Genomic DNA, 19,501 nt, shown 5'->3' on the forward strand with positions numbered 1-19,501 from the left:
TTTCATCAACAATTGCTAATGACAACAGTATTCATCACAGGTTCGATTCCTGAAGTTCAATAATATACTAAAATAAGTATGATAAAATTCATATTGATTGTGCAATGTATCTACCTTTACAGCTTGAAGTGTACGTTGATGGAAGTCCTGTAACTGATTTCTCATCTGTTGGTCCTTGGTTACGATTGAATAAAATACCAGGAACAAAAGTGACTGCACTTATTGTACCTTTACAACTTGAAGTATCTTACTTTTTCTACAACTATCAGTTCACCGTGAGGCTATCATCACACTCTTCTGGGGGCCGGACTGAAGGACTTTGTGGTAAGCGATAATTTCTTATTCCTATGAGTAAACAGATAGAAATCTATATTGTCACTTATCTCATACAAATAAGTCTTATGGAGATAAATGTATAATTTAAATTCTTATAACCTGAAAGTAAAGGCATATCTTACGTTTATATAACGGACAATTTGGAAAACAATACCTGATTTTCAAAGGAAAAAGAAAGAAAAATCGCACAACTTCCTTTCTTATAAATTTTCAATAGCCTTTAACGTCTTCCGGTAAATGACAAATGCTTCAAATACTGGGAGTAAGGAAAGAAGTCTGAAAGGAATGATGTCCAAATGCTACTCCAACATCTTCAATTTTTCTGAAGAACTTGTTTTGTTGACGTTGTTCAGATGCCTGAAAAGAGGATTTTAGGTCAATATACTATAATAAATGAGATAGTACAATTGGTCCATTTCGAAACAATATACGTACGGGGTTATTGTTCACCAGAATTCAGGAACATAAATTATATGGCACAATGTAAACTGTCAATGAAATATTTCTTGAAGTAAAGATGGTGTTGGATAATCGTTATCCAGATCGATTATATTTCCTCCAAAGCTGTCCTTGATTATCATTTACATTTAAAATCTTCTACAAATTGATATTATCTTTGATACAGTGATAGTAGATGTAAGACCTGTCTAACATCATCACTTAATCATTGTGATCGAGATATCCAGGTCTGTCCAAACTTTACACATAGTACTTTTTAACGTGTCGTCTGGGGTTATGTAAGAATTTACCCTCAAATACGCCTTCATAACCTCGTTAAGGAAATAATGTCCTCGTTTTTCAGACATGAATCACAGGTGAACTCTACTCCTTGCCCCATAGTTCAATCATATGGGTAGTGATGCTTCACATGATGACCTGGCTAGACTTTATGAAGCAGGTTCACCAGTAACTCACTCCATTCAAGCGCGATTCAAAAATCACTCTCACATAACCCATATCCAACTTATATCCATGAAATGCCGTCATTTTCAACGATCAACTTAATACTAAGCATTGGTTGGGAACCATGTATGGGGACTTCATGTACGTCCCAAATATTTTCTTCCCTTGATAAAAATGAGTTCTATGACTCTTGCTCTGCATATTCGACATTATTAAGACACTTCTGGAAAAAATATTACGACATCTTGAGCGTAGATTTCAATTTGACCAAGATTTCACTTTCAGCTGAAGTACGTCAGTTATAGTAAATTATTACGTATACACTTCAGTACATGCACGGGTCCCACGGTGCAGGATGTGTGCATCAATAAACGTGTATACAACGCACCACAGTGGAGTGTACATTATTCCACGCGTTTTGCACCTGTTCATCACATCCTGAAAAATTTCGAGGTAATCTGACGGAACACTTCACACAATGAACTGTCGTGTCATATATTGATGATCGCCCCAACAAGGAAATTTGTTGAACATCTTGTAAAGTATATTGTAAATCACGGACAGCAGGTGAAAGAGCGATATCCAAGTACAAGAATGACAACTGGTTGAATCATGTTTGGAATATACCTGGTGTTTGCCTATGTCCCCTTGAAAATAACCAATAAGAAATAGAGTTGTAACAAATGCGTCCATATAATATGGTTCCAAACAACGAGCCTAGGTGTCGTAGTTCCAAACTATCAGAAAAGTTTGCACCTTAAGTCTATGCAATTCACGTAGGTAGCCGCCAAATATGAGACCGAGTAACTCTTGAGTTAATAAGCAATCAAACTTTCGTAGTTCCAAACTATCAGAAAAGTTTGCACCTCAAGTCTATGCAATTCACGTAGGTAGCCGCCAAATATGAGACCGAGTAACTCTTAGTTAATAAGCAATCAAACTTACGTCTTCCTTAAAAATGGAGAAAGTGAACAACTCCGAGCAGCACAACGGTGACCATGAACACAGTCATGTAAAACAAAACGCAAGATGTCACGATACCAAAAACATCGTAGAAGGATGTCAGATTTAACAGAAGATGCACATAATTGTGGGGATTACTCAACTTAACTTAATAGCTACAGTAAGCACGACACTATTTACTAAGATACATTTATTCCGCATGGTATATTACAACACAGGCATGGACAAAACACGATACGTACGGTGAGATCACTTGCTGTGGTAAGCTGGCTCATTTTCTGGGGTTGTATTGGCACGGTTACTTTCTTTATCTCCTCATGCTGGCTGGTTGTGAAGTGCTGCACATTGCTACATTCGGATGGAGGGATGTCGTTTCGTCTCCCGGCGAGGCTTTCTTTCCACCCCTGTGGCCGTTGATTGGCAGCCTCTAGGTGCCTGGGGCGCAGGGATGACGTGGTTTCACCACGCCAGCCCCCCCACGAAGTCTAGGTAGTCACGGCTAAACGTAGTCTGGGGACCTATTCCTACGGCCGGAGCGAGTTGTAGATCGCTTGTCGCAGGATGGTGAAGCTTGTTTAGGTGTCGGTGATAATGGGGCTGTGTCATCGTGGAGTGTGTTCTCTGGGCTGATGCGATGATCCTGAGTGGCATTTTGTATGGGTAAGGATGTGTTACCAGCCAGGAGGAAGTCAGTTTTTATCCGATCAATGCTGATGCGGGCGGCTTTTGTCTCGTGCCTGCACAGGTCTAACACTCGATGTGGGCCGGTGTATGGCGGCTGTAGGGCAACGTGGACCGTATTATTATGTAGACAAACGTGATTGATAGTGTCCAAGTCCCTGTAGATGAAGGCAGAGCGTTGATCATGTCATGATGCTGGCAAAGGATGCAGTCGACTCATTGTTTGGCGCACTCTAACTACGAAGTGTCCTCGAGGCCATTGTCTGTCATCGCACACAGGATTTCTCCCTGAAGTCGAATTGGTTCTCCGTAGACTAGCTCTGCCGAGGAAGCACTAAGATCTTCTTTATGTGTACTTCAGATCCCAAACAAGACAACTGGTAAGGCTTGGACCAAGATGTATGAGGATGGTATACGGCAGATACCATGAGTGTACGGTTGAAACGTTTTACTATGCCAATGGAACACGGATGCCAGCTGTTTGTTCGGGATCGTGAGGATCTTTTGAGAATCCTCACGTTTCGGAACAACGGGGACTCGAACTTCGCGCCTTTGTCGGTCGTGATACGGTGTAGAGTTACAGAGCGAGAGATCCAGCATACTACAAAAGCTTCTACGACGTCTACTGATATTTTGTTTTCCAGTGTCCAGGTATCTGGCCAGTGGGTGAATCGGTCCACTGCTGTCAGACAGTATTGGTAATTTCCAGTAGGAGGGAGTGGACCAGTGACCTCCAGATGAACGTGTTGGAAGAGAGAAGACGGTAAGGTAAAGTTGCCAATTGGAGCGTTGATATGGCACGTGACCCTCAAGCATTGGCATGACTTGCAGACTCGCCCTCATGCACAGCAGTCTCTTTACATCTGGGGCCATACGAAGCGTTCTGGTGCTAAACGTCCATCGCTCTGGCACTAAGATGTCGTAGACAGTGAAGAGAGGTAAACTGTTGCTTGCGAAAAGGTGAGGCAATAAATGGTCTGGGTTAACACGTTGAAGTGTCGCAGAACAAAGTGATGTTGGTTCCTGGGATCCGGACTTGCTATAATCGAAGTGCTAATTCACGGTTCAGCAGATCAAGTAGTTCTGCATCACCTTTCTCTGATCATACCAAACCGCAGAAGTTCAAGGTGCTACTGGAAATTCCGTTGACGAGAGAAAATGCATCTGCGACAACGCTGGAGGAGCCTTCAATGCGCTGAATTTCCGTTGTGAATTGAGCGATGAACGATGATTGGTTCAGCTGCACAGGAGGAAGTTTGTCACGACGTTGTTGGAATCTGCCACCTGGACGACTGCCCTAAATGCTGATCGTTAGTGACTGATTGAATGCATAAGTTAGGGGCTTGTGGTCTGTATAAGTGGTGAGCTTTTGGGCTTCCAAAATGTATCTGAAGTGCTGGAACGCTTCATAAACTACAAGTAACTCCCGGTAGTAGGCTAACTATTCTGTTTGCTTCAGCAACAGTTCTTAGAGAAGAAGGCTAGGGGCTGCCAGGTGTCGTCTACGTATTGCTGAGGCTAACTCCAATAGCGTTGTTGGATGCATTTGTGAACAACCCTAATGGTGCTTACGGATCGGGATGCGCTAGGAGGATGGCTTGAGCATGGCTTCCTTTAGACTTGGTGAAGATACTTTCCATTCCTGGTGTCCAGGTTACTGATTGAAAGCGCGCAAACTCGATACAGCTGCGTGGAGTGGAGCCTAGTAGGCCTACTGCTATGTGGAGAGAAGGAACCGACGGTAGAAATTGATCACTTCCAAGAGACGTCGGTGATCACGAGCAGTTTTCGGTATAGGAAAATACTTCAGAGCTATGAAACGTTCCGGCAGTGGCTTTGAACCTGCGGTGGAGACTTCTTATCCGAGAATGGTGAGGCTCGGAGTTGCTAAGACACTCTTGGTAGCGTTGATTAGGGTACCATGCTCAGAGAGGCGGTGGAAGAGAGGTCGCAGGTGGCGCCCGTGTTCTTCGGGACTCTTCGAAAAGACCAAGATATCGTCGACATACGCAAATATGAAATCCAGACCAGATAGTGAGCCCTTCGTCCACGAATGTCTGAAATATTTGACCAGAATTGCACAGTACGAATGTCATGAAAGGAAAATCTAAGAGTCCGAATGGCGTTGTATTTGCGGTCTTTGGAATGACACTTGGATTCACTGGAATTTGGGTGTAGGTCTTCACTAGATCGGTAACGGAGAAAACATTGCATCCGCGGAGGTGGTGACTGAAATCATGAAGATGCCGAGGTGAATACCTGTCGGTAATATTCCGTGAGTTTGAAGCGTGATAACCTCTTCAGGTACGCCATTCTTCGTCCTTCTTAGGTACCAAATGGAGTGGAGACGACGAAGGACCCTCAGGGCGTCGTGTTGTGCTTTCCAGAAGCATGACATCAAATTCCTTCTTAGCGATCAGAGTAGTATAATACAGGGATTCTGCGGCCACCGCCACCTCCGGCTCCCAGTGGCCACCTCCACCTCAGCCAGAGGCCTCTTCCAGTACTGCCAACTTAACCTAACTAGCGCGACAGTACTGCCAACTTAACCTAACTAGCGCGAAATTTGAATTTGTAAACAAAGCCACGTGCTTTTTGACAGCTGTCATCGACAACAACGCATCGCTAACCTCAGTACTGCCATCATGACGGGCCTAAACCTCAGTAGTGCCAACTTAACCTAACTAGCATGAGGTAAACAAAGCCACGTGTTTTTTGACAGCCACGTGCTTTTTGACAGATTTGTAAACAAAGCCACGTGCTTTTTGACAGACAACAACGCATCGCAAACCTCAGTACTGCTATCTTGATGGACCTAAACCTTAGTGGTACCAACTTAACCTCACTAGCGCGAGGTAAACAAAGCCACGTGCTTTTTGACAGCCACGTGCTGTTTTGACAGCTGTCATCCGCCATCTTTAAACCACAAAGCACTGTGCTGCCCTCTATATCGCAGTAGCTGCAAAATTCGTCACCTGTCATCGACAGTGCTGCCATCTTGACGGGTCTAAACCTTAGTGCTACCAACTTAACCTAACTAGCGCGAGGTAAACAAAGCCACGTGCAGCTGTCATCCGCCATCTTTGAGCACAGTGCTGTCCTCTTTAGCTACTTACCTTTGAAATGTGGTGGCGGATAATTTGAAAAATGCTTTTTTGACAGCAGCCATATTGCATCGCAAACCTCAGTGCTGCCCTCTTTAGCTAGATACCTGTGGTAGCAGACAATTCCACGTGACAGCAGCCATCTTTAATCAAGAGAGCACCGTGCTGCCCTCTATGTGGTGACGGCAAATTCCACGTGCTCTTGTTTGGAAACAAACCCACGTGCTTTTTTTGACAGCTACCATCCACCATCTTTAATCAACAGAGCACAGTGCTGTACTCTTTAGCTAGATACCTTTGAAATGTGGTGGCGGCAATTTGAAAAATTCTATGTGCTCTTGTTGGGAAACAAAGCCGCGTGCTTTTTTTTGACAGCTGTCATCCGCCATCTTTAATCAATAGAGCACTGTGCTGCGGGCAATTTCGTTAGCTGTCATCCGCCATCTTTAATCTAGAGAGAACAGTGCTGCACTCTATGTGGTGGCGGTAAATTCTATGTGCTTTACAAACCTATGTGCTTTTCTGACAGCTGTCATCCGCCATCTTTAATCCAGAGAGAACAGTGCTGCCCTCTATATGGTGACGGCAAATTCCACGTGGAAACAAAGCCATGTGCAGCTGTCATCCGCCATCTTTAATCACCGTGCTGCCCGGTGGCGGCAAATTGAAAAATTCCACGTGCTCTTATTTGGAAACAAAGCCATGTGCTTTTTTGACAGCTGTCATCCGCCATCTTTAATCCAGAGAGAACAGTGCTGCCCTCTATGTGGTGGCGGCAAATTCTACGTGCTCTTGTTTGAAAACATACTCACGTGCTTTTTTGACAGCTGTCATCTGCCATCTTTGAGAACAGTGCTGCCCTCTATGTGGTGGCGGCAAATTGAAAAATTCCACGTGCTCTTGTTTGAAAACATACTCACGTGCTTTTTTGACAGCTGTCATCCGCCATCTTTGAGAACAGTGCTGCCCTCTATGTGGTGGCGGCAAATTGAAAAATTCCACGTGCTCTTGTTTGAAAACATACTCATGTGCTTTTTTGACAGCTGTCATCCACCATCTTTAATCACCGTGCTGCCCGGTGACGGCAAATTCCACGTAGAAACAAAGCCATGTGCAGCTGTCATCCGCCATCTTTAATCACCGTGCTGCCCGGTGACGGCAAATTCCACGTGGAAACAAAGCCATGTGCTTTTTTGACAGCTGTCATCCGCCATCTTTAATCACCGTGCTACACTCTATGTGGTGGCGACAAATTCTAAATGCTTTACAAACCCATGTGCTTTTCTGACAGAGCTGTCATCCACCATCTTTAATCACCGTGCTGCCCCGGTGGTGGCAAATTCTACGTGCTTTACAAAGCTATGTGCTTTTTTGACAAAAAAAAAAAAATTCTGCTCTCGAGATACTTACCGAACTATACTCACGAAACTGCTCATCACCTTCTTTCTTCTATGAGTAATAAACAAAAACTCTATCCTGCAAGTAAGGAGCGGGAGGAAGGTGATACCTAACCTAAAATAAAAGAATATGCCAATTCTACATTATTTATTTACATCTTGTATGTACAAGTTTTATCTCGAATCATTTCACCCTAGCGTACTTCTCGATGCAATTCTTGAATGTACAAGTTTAGACTTGACGTACCAGCGTTCCTCTCCCGAATTGTGATGTAAGACAGCGTAACGTAAGTACACACACCTCTAGCATAATGTTTATGTAAAGTAGTACTTATCAATACTACTATGCCCCCAGGCTAGCGTGTTGGTAGAATTTGGAATGACAAACCGTTTACAATCATCGCTATTAAGGGCTACCTTACTAATTAAATGAGTGTACAACTGGTGCTTCTTGCTTCTAATGACAGACATTTGCTTATGCAAAACAGGTGGATTACTTTTAATGCAATTGTTATAGTTTTCAAAACTTAGCTGATTCTGAACGACATTCTTTTTAACCCCCTTCAATCTCTTTATTTGTAATTCATTTAAGAGTTTTATGCAATATGACTTGGATTTAGTACCTACAAATGAATCGATAATATTCCCAGCACATTCATCTTTCATTTTACCTAGAACCTTTTTGTTCACTAGCGGCAGATGATATTGATTATCTGCAGGATAGTTACTCGTATCAAACCTACCCAAGTCAGGCTTTATATCATTGTAATAGTCATCAGTTTTGATTTGATAAATAAACGAATCGGTATCTGTGTAGAGCAATTGCGCATTATGCGCGTACTTCTTCATCATATAATCGTAATGGAATTCATACATGAGTGTTTTAGCCAATTCAAGTACTGTGAAGCCGACGTAGGTAGGTTTGTCATACTTAACCTTGACACGATTCATCTGTATAATAACTAAATTCTCATGTATGATGGTACAGCTGTGGAAATTTGGTTTACTTATTAAATAGTTAGCACCATACCTTTTCTTAATATTATCCCAGTTTGTAATCAATTTTACATCAACGCGTTTGTCAACATTCTCCATAGTCTTACCAAACACACTGTTATTCATGAGCTTGTAGAAATCTTTTTCAAACTCGTTAACCGCATTCGTTCTTAAATTATTGTTCAGATCGATATATGGCTTTAGCCACGGTGACTGATTAAATTCTAGTACGCGATGAATTTTGGATAACTTCAAACCATGCTGCAAACACTGTTTTAAATTTCGGTAATGAATGATATACTTAGATTTATCGCATAAATTAGCAATGAGCATTTTCGTCGTTGATGCAATGTACGGGGACTTCATATTTTCAGGGCAGAACGGTAGGTCATTATGAGAAGTGTGTAACTCTTTAGGATACTGTAAGTCAACTTCGAGGAAATAACCTTTATCAGCTTCATCACCTAGGGCGTGTAGCTGTAAAGCATCAATTTCGCACTGCGTCAGCCAGCGGAAACCACTCACCGGTAGATGCTGACTCATCGCCCACCCATACTGATTATTAGCATCGAGGTAAACGATATACCGAGATTCCTGACTGGAATCGAAACTCGGCATGTACTTATTATTAGCACTCGAATACCGGCCGCTGCACTGACTCAGACCGCCTCGAATGGATGCTTTTATAAAGTGCACCATATCGATATCGGACAGCAGTTCCAAATTCACACGCGTGTATTTTAACATCGCGTCCCAACTTAACCCAGGTGCAGTAAAATACTGACATGGGTCAAGGCTGTAGGTGTTCATGCAAACACAGCGAAAATTTTCAAAAACATCAGCTAACAAAAGTACATCTGTCTTTAAATATAAATCAGAGTATTCACCCAGCGTTTGAATGTGGAACTGCTCCCAGATATGTTGCGCATGTAAATAGTCATCATCACTAATATCTGCTGAATTCAGCGAGCTGTAAAAGGATTGTTTCGATGGTAAGGCACGTTCTTCGAGGCGGTCTAAGCAGTCGAGATATTCATAACAAAAAACACCCTTACGCCGAAGTAAATTAAACTGCGCTTCTTCAGGGAAAACGCGTCGAATTTCTGTAAATTGTTCAGGCTGTAAATGACTAGAAAGTTTATCGAGGCTACTCGCCATAAAGCGAAACGAGTCAAGGAATCTCAGTTTTATAGAATGCTCAGCATCTACTTTTACAGACTTTGCAAACGCAATGTACCGCTCTTTATTCTGAGGGATTATATCTACTTTTTCATCCGAAGCTCCAAATTGTGAAATGATGAAATGAGAGTCGTAACCAGATAAGTTATGAAAAATTACAGGGATAAATTTAGGAACTCTATACTTAAGATTACAGCTATAATGAGCGGCACATCTGTAGAAACCAGTTAAATGATCATGATCAAAAACTTTCGGGTCATTTTCGGAAAATTCCCCATCACAAATGCTACACTTTGTAGCACGTTCATGATCATTTAACTGAATTTCGGTGAGTGGCTTCATAGGAATATTACTATTCAGAATACGACCGAGACGAACTGCATCACTTTCAAGTCTTTCTAAAAATACTTTAGCAGCATCATGTCCTCGATACAGCTCTAACTTGTTAAGCGTACTATCGTAACTACACTTGATGTAATACGCGAAGCTATACGGGACATGCATGTGCGTAGTATTAGTGAAAGAGTTGTCAGGATTAGGTGAGCATGTGTTGCATGGCGTGAGGATGGCTTCAAAGTCTGCATAAATCACGAACGGTACCCACATCTGCTTGTGAAAATTTGTAAATTTTAAAACATTATTGCCTGTAGTAGGTATCTCTGTACGTACATGATTGCAGTCATTCTTGGAATGCTTCGTTAACTGATCTTCATTTCTGAAATACTGCAAGCATCCATCACATAGCCACTTTTTACACCTTTCTTTGGATAACTGACTGCCAACAAGTCTACTCAGATTTTTAATCCAGCAAAAGTGGCTATTCTCACTGTTTTCAATATAGAGTAACTTAACGTGAGTACTCTTCTTATGACATGTATAATACAGAGGACCTACTACGGACTTTTTCTCTACACCATACACATTGATACTAATGTTATTTAGTTCCTCAAAGCGCTTAATATCCTTTAACTGTACGGGAAATTCTATACTATCGAAATTTAGCTGCGTTGAATAGTGTGGATAGGATGATGTTCTCTTAGCTACGTCTGATTTCGCAGGATTTAAAGCCGACATCACCGCCCATGCGAAACATGCTTCGTCATTGTTTTGGATGTTTACAACAGCTTTTCTTTGTTGAATCCATGTCGGCAGCTCGATGTACGATGAACCTCGCATGGGATTGTACTTATTGATGTTAACTTCTAGATACATTATCTCAACTAAAGCCCACCCTGATTCCTTTTCCTGAAATCCCTCGCTCTTAGTTGAAATAATGTTAGAGACATCCCTAAGTACATCACCAAAATTAGTCGACTCACTTATGACAAAATTCTTCGTATTAAATGATTTAATGTCCGTTATTTCGGATTCATCCGTGCTTTTAATGTACAAGGCGAAAAGTTCAAAATTAACTTTAAATAAACTATGATTGGACAAAGATTTAGCAAGAAGCTGTTGTACATCCGGTTGAACGCAATTTAAAAAGTTTGAAGTGCTCTGAAACTTTTGACTGGTGCGAATTCGGTAACTAGCAATCCTACTTTTAAATGCTGTATTAATTTCCTCGATGTTTGCGTTACTACCACTTCTACACGCATTATTTTTATGCGCATTACTCCGTAAGTGTCCCTGAAAATGCGAAGATGGTACATCAGTGTTACAGTGCTCGCAGTGAATAGTTTGAAGTTCATTTTTCCTAGGTTTTTTACTACTAGTACTTTCTACAGCTACATCAGTAGCTGCACGCTTTTTCCCTACTACTACCTGAGGGCAAGTAGATATTTGATGTACCTCTGCTAAGTGAGCCTGGTATTGCTCTACATTAGCGAAGTACAGCCCGCAAACATCACATAAAGCAGATGTTATGCTAGGGTGTTTTGCTTTTATATGACGTGCGAGGTTATCCTGTCTTGCGAACGTTGCCTTACACTGTTCGCAGGGGAACATAGTAGGGTTATAGTCGCAAGCAGATAGCTGATGATGTTTTGTTTTTACATGGCGTGCAAGGCTGTCACGTCTTGTGAACATTGCCTTACACAGCTCGCATGGGAACATAGTGTCTTCTCTTTCTTCGAATAAAGTGTTTAGGTGAACAGCGTATGCAACAAGTTCTGAAAAGAGAACAACCAATAGAGATTAGCCTAAAGTTACGATGTTCAACCTATAGAGGTTGGACATGGCTGTGAGTTAGGCCTATAGCATGAGGATTGAAGAGAACGACTAAAGTTACGATGTTCGGAAGAAACCAAGTTTCAACCTGTTGAGGACAGACATAGCTACGTGTGCGTGTTTGAAATTATACTACGTCTATAGTATGTAGATTAAAGAGAACAACTATTTATCAATAGACTAAAGTTACGATGTTCGGAAGAAACCAAGTTTAAGCCTGTTGAGGACGGACATAGCTATGTACGCACCTCGTCTATAGTATGTAGGTTGAAGAGAACAATTATTTATGATTAGCTTAAAGTTACGGAAGAAACCAAGTTTAAGCCTGTTGAGGGCAGACATAGCTATGTACGCACCTCGTCTATAGTATGTAGATTAAAGAGAACAACTATTTATCAATAGACTAAAGTTACGGAAGAAACCAAGTTTCAGCCCGTTGAGGGCAGACATAGCTATGTACGCACCACGTCTATAGTATGTTGATTAAAGAGAACAACTATTTATGATTAGCTTAAAGTTACGGAAGAAACCAAGTTTCAGCCCGTTGAGGGCAGACATAGCTATGTGTACGTGTTTGAAATTATACCACGTCTATAGTATGTTGATTAAAGAGAACAACTATTTATGATTAGCTTAAAGTTACGATGTTCGGAAGAAACCAACTTTCAACCTGTTGAGGGCAGACATAGCTATGTGTGCGTGTTTGAAATTATACTACGTCTATAGTATGTAGATTAAAGAGAACAACTATTTATCAATAGACTAAAGTTACGATGTTCGGAAGAAACCAAGTTTCAGTCAGTTGAGGACGGACATAGCTATGTGTGCGTGTTTGAAATTATACCACGTCTATAGTATGTAGATTAAAGAGAGCAACTATTTATCAATAGCTCAAAGTTACGATGTTTTAGAAGAAACCAATTTTCAGCCCGTTGAGGGTAGATATAGCTATGTGTGCGTGTTTGAAATTATACCACGTCTATAGCGTGAGGATTAAAGAGAACAACTATTTATCAATTGCTTAAAGTTACGATGTTTTAGAAGAAACCAAGTTTCAGCCTGTTGAGGATAGACATAGCTATGTACGCACTACGTCTATAGTATGTAGATTAAAGAGAACAACTATTTGTCAATAGCTTAAAGTTACGGAAGAAACCAAGTTTCAGTCAGTTGAGGGCAGACATAGCTATGTGTACGTGTTTGAAATCATACCACGTCTATAGTATGTTGATTAAAGAGAACAACTATTTATGATTAGCTTAAAGTTACGATGTTCGGAAGAAACCAACTTTCAACCTGTTGAGGGCAGACATAGCTATGTGTGCGTGTTTGAAATTATACTACGTCTATAGTATGTAGATTAAAGAGAACAACTATTTATGATTAGCTTAAAGTTATGATGTTTTAGAAGAAACGAATTTTCAGTCAGTTGAGGGCAGACATAGCTATGTACGCACTACGTCTATAGTATGTAGATTAAAGAGAACAACTATTTATGATTAGCTTAAAGTTACGATGTTCGGAAGAAACCAATTTTCAGCCAGTTGAGGGCAGACATAGCTATGTGTACGTGTTTGAAATTATACCACGTCTATAGTATGTTGATTAAAGAGAACAACTATTTATGATTAGCTTAAAGTTACGATGTTCGGAAGAAACCAACTTTCAACCTGTTGAGGGCAGACATAGCTATGTGTGCGTGTTTGAAATTATACTACGTCTATAGTATGTAGATTAAAGAGAACAACTATTTATGATTAGCTTAAAGTTATGATGTTTTAGAAGAAACGAATTTTCAGTCAGTTGAGGGCAGACATAGCTATGTACGCACTACGTCTATAGTATGTAGATTAAAGAGAACAACTATTTATGATTAGCTTAAAGTTACGATGTTCGGAAGAAACCAATTTTCAGCCAGTTGAGGGCAGACATAGCTATGTGTACGTGTTTGAAATTATACCACGTCTATAGCGTGAGGATTAAAGAGAACAACTATTTATCAATAGACTAAAGTTACGATGTTTTAGAAGAAACCAAGTTTCAACGAATAGAGGTCAGACATACCTTAAAATCTTCGCGCTGCAAACTGTTACTCGGATGTATAAAATGCGTGCGTTCAAGCCTGAAACTCGAATGATAATATTCTGGTCGTACCTAAAAAAGAAGAAACATATATGAATGTAGTGTAGGGTGCATCATCTAACCTAATTATCTTTACAACTCAAAGTTCGAAAACATACCTTTTTAAAAAAATGCACGTGCTGCAGACTGTTACTCGGATGAATAAAATTGCGTACTTTCGAACGGTACCTAAAAAGAAAAGAACATATATGAATGTAGATGTCTAGCGTAGAAGTTGCTTTGCAAATAAAAAAAAGGTAATTAACAGTTCTACCTTACCTTAAGCTGAAGAAGAATATTCACTGCAGACGGGAGATGCGTGTGTACGTAATAAACGCATACAGAGAACTGTGAGCACTTCGCTGCTTGTTACCAAGCGGATATGATAATCGCTGAGCTGACAACTGCGGTACAGTCGGAACGAATGCAAACAAGAGCTCCCACCTGCAGGCTGACGTATTCAAACCTCCTGTTGATGCCGAGGTGTCAGAATTTAAGAGTTCGAGCCTTGGAAAGTTAGCGCGCGATCCTCGACTTCTCGAGGGTACATACGCGGTATTCCTTACCTGTAGGTATTGAGCTAAAGCTAGATCATGCAATGACGATCACGCAGGTCCCTCGCCTAACATTTACGGCTTCCAGTTCGAACCCGCTATCTTCCGAAGTAGCGAGAATGATTGAAGAGTGTTTGAGGGTGATTCATTTGTTCGATGGAGGTGTTAAGCTGACTTCTTCGGTAGGAGTAGGCTATGTCGGGATATCGATTTAAAATCCTAGTCAGGAAGGGCAACCGGTCGTATAAAACTATGGTGTGAGGCGGGGTGTGTGTAAAAGCTAGCAATAAGTAAGGGCTGTTGATAGGAGGCGTTAAACTATGTGCAGGCTCCTTCACCAGGAGAAGCCTACATGCCGGTACCGTGCAGGTTCTTTCGATAGGAGTAGGCACTGTGTGTGTTTTAACCTCTCCGTACAATCATGATAGTTTACGTTAGGAACTTACATAGGCTAAATGCTACACATTCCGTGGCAGAGCCAGGAATCGAACTCGGACCTCCGAGGGTAGCAGCTAACTACTGCACTACAGAGGAGGACTATTTCAGAATATTTTACAACCTTAATTAGTACTGTGTTTTAAGAGCTTGAATGGTACTCAGCTAAGAAGACGTTCGCGAGTTACAAGCCGCTTATCAGTGTCCTCGCTCAAGGTCGAGCCGGAAGATACGTGTACAATTTCAGCTAACACGCGCATTCCACACAACTCGCTCAGAATGACTGTGCCGATACTTCGAGGACTGTAGAACAAATCTATAGCCTACAGTATGCATGCCTCTCACCCGGTAGTCTCGGGTTCGATTCTCTTGGGGATAAAAATGTGTTTAAATCACATGAATGTGTTGAGTTGTCCTTCCTGATGCAAAACTAGCAGTATCTAACCTCATAGTTTTACGACCGGCTGCCCTTCCTGACAACTCGGATTAAGAATCTGTTTTACAACGTCTAACACGGGGAATCGGGGATTTACAGCTAGATGCACTTCTTAGATTTTAAATCACGAACTATTGTTTTACGGTCGGATGCCCTTCCTGACTAAGATTTTAAATCGCAAGAATTTGTTTTTAAGACTAGTCGCCCTCCCTGATGCAAAACTAGCAGTATCTAAGCTCTTGGTTGCCCTTCCTGACAACTCGGATTAAGAATCTGTCGAGAATCGGGGATTTACAGCTAGCTTAGATTTTAAATCACGAACTAACAAGAGCACGTGGAATTTACCGCCACCGGGGCAGCACTGTTCTCTCTGGATTAAAAGCTTTGTTCCCAAACAAGAGCACGTGGAATTTGCCATCACCGGGGCAGCACGGTGATTAAAGATGGTGGATGACAGCTCTGTCAGAAAAGCACATGGGTTTGTAAAGCATTTAGAATTTGTCGCCACCACATAGAGTGTAGCACGGTGATTAAAGATGGCGGATGACAGCTGTCAAAAAAGCACATGGCTTTGTTTCCACGTGGAATTTGCCGTCACCGGGCAGCACGGTGATTAAAGATGGCGGATGACAGCTGCACATGGCTTTGTTTCTACGTGGAATTTGCCGTCACCACATAGAGGGCAGCACTGTTCTCTCCGGATTAAAGATGGTGGATGACAGCTGTCAAAAAAGCACATGGCTTTGTTTCTACGTGGAATTTTTCAATTTGCCGCCACCACATAGAGGGCAGCACTGTTCTCAAAGATGGCGGATGACAGCTGTCAAAAAAGCACGTGAGTATGTTTTCAAACAAGAGCACGTGGAATTTTTCAATTTGCCGCCACCACATAGAGGGCAGCACTGTTCTCAAAGATGGCAGATGACAGCTGTCAAAAAAGCACGTGAGTATGTTTTCAAACAAGAGCACGTAGAATTTGCCGCCACCACATAGAGGGCAGCACTGTTCTCTCTGGATTAAAGATGGCGGATGACAGCTGTCAAAAAAGCACATGGCTTTGTTTCCAAATAAGAGCACGTGGAATTTTTCAATTTGCCGCCACCGGGCAGCACGGTGATTAAAGATGGCGGATGACAGCTGCACATGGCTTTGTTTCCACGTGGAATTTGCCGTCACCATATAGAGGGCAGCACTGTTCTCTCTGGATTAAAGATGGCGGATGACAGCTGTCAGAAAAGCACATAGGTTTGTAAAGCACATAGAATTTACCGCCACCACATAGAGTGCAGCACTGTTCTCTCTAGATTAAAGATGGCGGATGACAGCTAACGAAATTGCCCGCAGCACAGTGCTCTATTGATTAAAGATGGCGGATGACAGCTGTCAAAAAAAAGCACGCGGCTTTGTTTCCCAACAAGAGCACATAGAATTTTTCAAATTGCCGCCACCACATTTCAAAGGTATCTAGCTAAAGAGTACAGCACTGTGCTCTGTTGATTAAAGATGGTGGATGGTAGCTGTCAAAAAAAGCACGTGGGTTTGTTTCCAAACAAGAGCACGTGGAATTTGCCGTCACCACATAGAGGGCAGCACGGTGCTCTCTTGATTAAAGATGGCTGCTGTCACGTGGAATTGTCTGCTACCACAGGTATCTAGCTAAAGAGGGCAGCACTGAGGTTTGCGATGCAATATGGCTGCTGTCAAAAAAGCATTTTTCAAATTATCCGCCACCACATTTCAAAGGTAAGTAGCTAAAGAGGGCAGCACTGTGCTCAAAGATGGCGGATGACAGCTGCACGTGGCTTTGTTTACCTCGCGCTAGTTAGGTTAAGTTGGTAGCACTAAGGTTTAGACCCGTCAAGATGGCAGCACTGTCGATGACAGGTGACGAATTTTGCAGCTACTGCGATATAGAGGGCAGCACAGTGCTTTGTGGTTTAAAGATGGCGGATGACAGCTGTCAAAACAGCACGTGGCTGTCAAAAAGCACGTGGCTTTGTTTACCTCGCGCTAGTGAGGTTAAGTTGGTACCACTAAGGTTTAGGTCCATCAAGATAGCAGTACTGAGGTTTGCGATGCGTTGTTGTCTGTCAAAAAGCACGTGGCTTTGTTTACAAATCTGTCAAAAAGCACGTGGCTGTCAAAAAACACGTGGCTTTGTTTACCTCATGCTAGTTAGGTTAAGTTGGCACTACTGAGGTTTAGGCCCGTCATGATGGCAGTACTGAGGTTAGCGATGCGTTGTTGTCGATGACAGCTGTCAAAAAGCACGTGGCTTTGTTTACAAATTCAAATTTCGCGCTAGTTAGGTTAAGTTGGCAGTACTGGAAGAGGCCTCTGGCTGAGGTGGAGGTGGCCACTGGGAGCCGGAGGTGGCGGTGGCCGCAGAATCCCTGTATTATACTACTGATCAGGAGGTGATCCGGGGCGAGATGGTGAGTTCGGCAAGAGACAGGTGGTCCTGGTGCAGTGCGGATGATATATGCCGTAGAATGGCACGCTTATCGTGGGGCTCCAGACGGACTAGTGAGGTAGGAAATTCCCTTAAGTTTTCGTGAAAACGCAGTCGGTACATTCAGAGCCTTCATACTAGGCTGCAGAGGGTTCACAGTTTGGCGTTCACAGATAAGCTTGTGATGACGTAGACCAAGCCTTTGTTTCGACAGTCTTTCTGATGGTGGTAATACAGGAGAAAATCTGACCCTATGACGGGAAGTGTGACGTCGGCAACGACAAATTTTCATGAAAGTTATCGACGAAGTCCGAAGTTCAATTTCAAATGCAGAGTCCCGCATATGTGTATTATGGAATTATTGATGGCGACGGGTTCATAACCGGTGTGATGGCGACGCCCCTTCAGGAAATTATGCGGGAAGAAACGTAAATTAAACCCAGTGTCGATCAAAAATTCATGTTTGCTGTCCTTACCTTTGATAAAGAGGCGGTTTCCATCTACTGGGCAACCATTTACAGCCGTCGCTAGCTGCCTTCGGAGTTTGGCTGAAAACTGCAAGGTGATTCATTTTTCTGGGCCTTTTCACGGAAACGGTGAAGGTACCAGCAACACCTTGTTCACCGGCTGCTGGAGAAGACCTGCGGCTGTTGCTAGGGTTGCTTGGTCGATCTCGGAAGTGAGAGAGAGCGCGAAAGGAACTTTTGATCACTTTGTGTTTGTAAAATGGAGTGTACTTGCGACGAAAGGCGCTATATCCATGTCTAAGTAGATTGTTCTGCACTCGTGTGCTGCCCGCGAGAGAACTAAGGTGTCGTAAGCTCCGGGATGGCTTAAGGTCGCCAAGCTCTTCCTCCATGAGCAGTTGACGACCGCTTTGCTCTTCCGATAGGGAAAACTCCGAATGAGTTCGGTATGCAAGTACGCATATGCATTTTGTTCAAGAGGGTTGATAATAATGTCTTCAACTTCTGTCCAGCTGGGAAACAACATATGCTTAAACATATGCTTAGTTTGTTGCGTCTTGTGTGATGCCGGACACCCTGAACTGCGCTTCCGCCTGAGCGAACCATAGCGCCAGCATGTGTGGCCAGAAAATAGATAAATTGACTCCTACACGGTTTACTGCAGTACTAATCTGTGAGGGTGATGAGTAGTTGGCGTTGCTATTCTAGGAGATGATTGTGCTCTTAATTGCTGTAGTTCATGTTGTAATTGCTATATACCGAAGGCGGTCACTCACTTTATGGTGGAAAACATCGTCACACAATGTCACATCACGTCGGGGTTGCCAATGTGGGATTTACGCCATTTAAATTGCTAGGTACAGTAGGCACAACACCATTAAACAAGATACATTTATTCCACACGGCGCATTACAACACAGACATAGACAAGCACACAGACAAGCATACAATAAGTACGGTGAGGTTATTCACTGTGGTGAGCTGGGTCACTATCTGGGGTTGGCTTGGCGCGGCTGTTTACTTTCTCTCCTCATGTTGGCTGGCTGGGAGGTGCTGCACCCTGCTGCCTTCGAATGGTGGGATTTCGTTTCGCCACCCAGCGTGGCATTCTCTCTACCCCCGTGGCAATTTATGGAGAGCTGCTGCTTTCTAGGTGCCTGCGGCGGAAGGATGGCGTGGTTTCGCCACATTCTTATAAATTATCCAACACAATTTTAACAAACTTTATACTACATTTAAAGTAGGTACTAAAAATGTTCACCCTACTATTTTTTAAACACCGCCTCCTCGTGCTTACGGATCACTACG

General features: G+C 42.5%; 1 protein-coding gene across 1 annotated transcript in view; it reads left to right on the top strand.

Annotated features, from left to right (window-relative positions):
- Positions 1-19,501, top strand: part of Hml (Hemolectin) — a 586,263-nt gene that overhangs the window by 331,013 nt on the left and 235,749 nt on the right. The window contains exon 61 of the mRNA XM_068226073.1: positions 123-324. Within this exon, the coding sequence (XP_068082174.1) occupies positions 123-324 (202 nt within the window). The remainder of the gene's footprint in view (positions 1-122; positions 325-19,501) is intronic.

Source organism: Anabrus simplex, chromosome 2 (assembly GCF_040414725.1).
Source record: "Anabrus simplex isolate iqAnaSimp1 chromosome 2, ASM4041472v1, whole genome shotgun sequence".
Classification (NCBI taxonomy): Eukaryota; Metazoa; Arthropoda; class Insecta; order Orthoptera; family Tettigoniidae; genus Anabrus; species Anabrus simplex.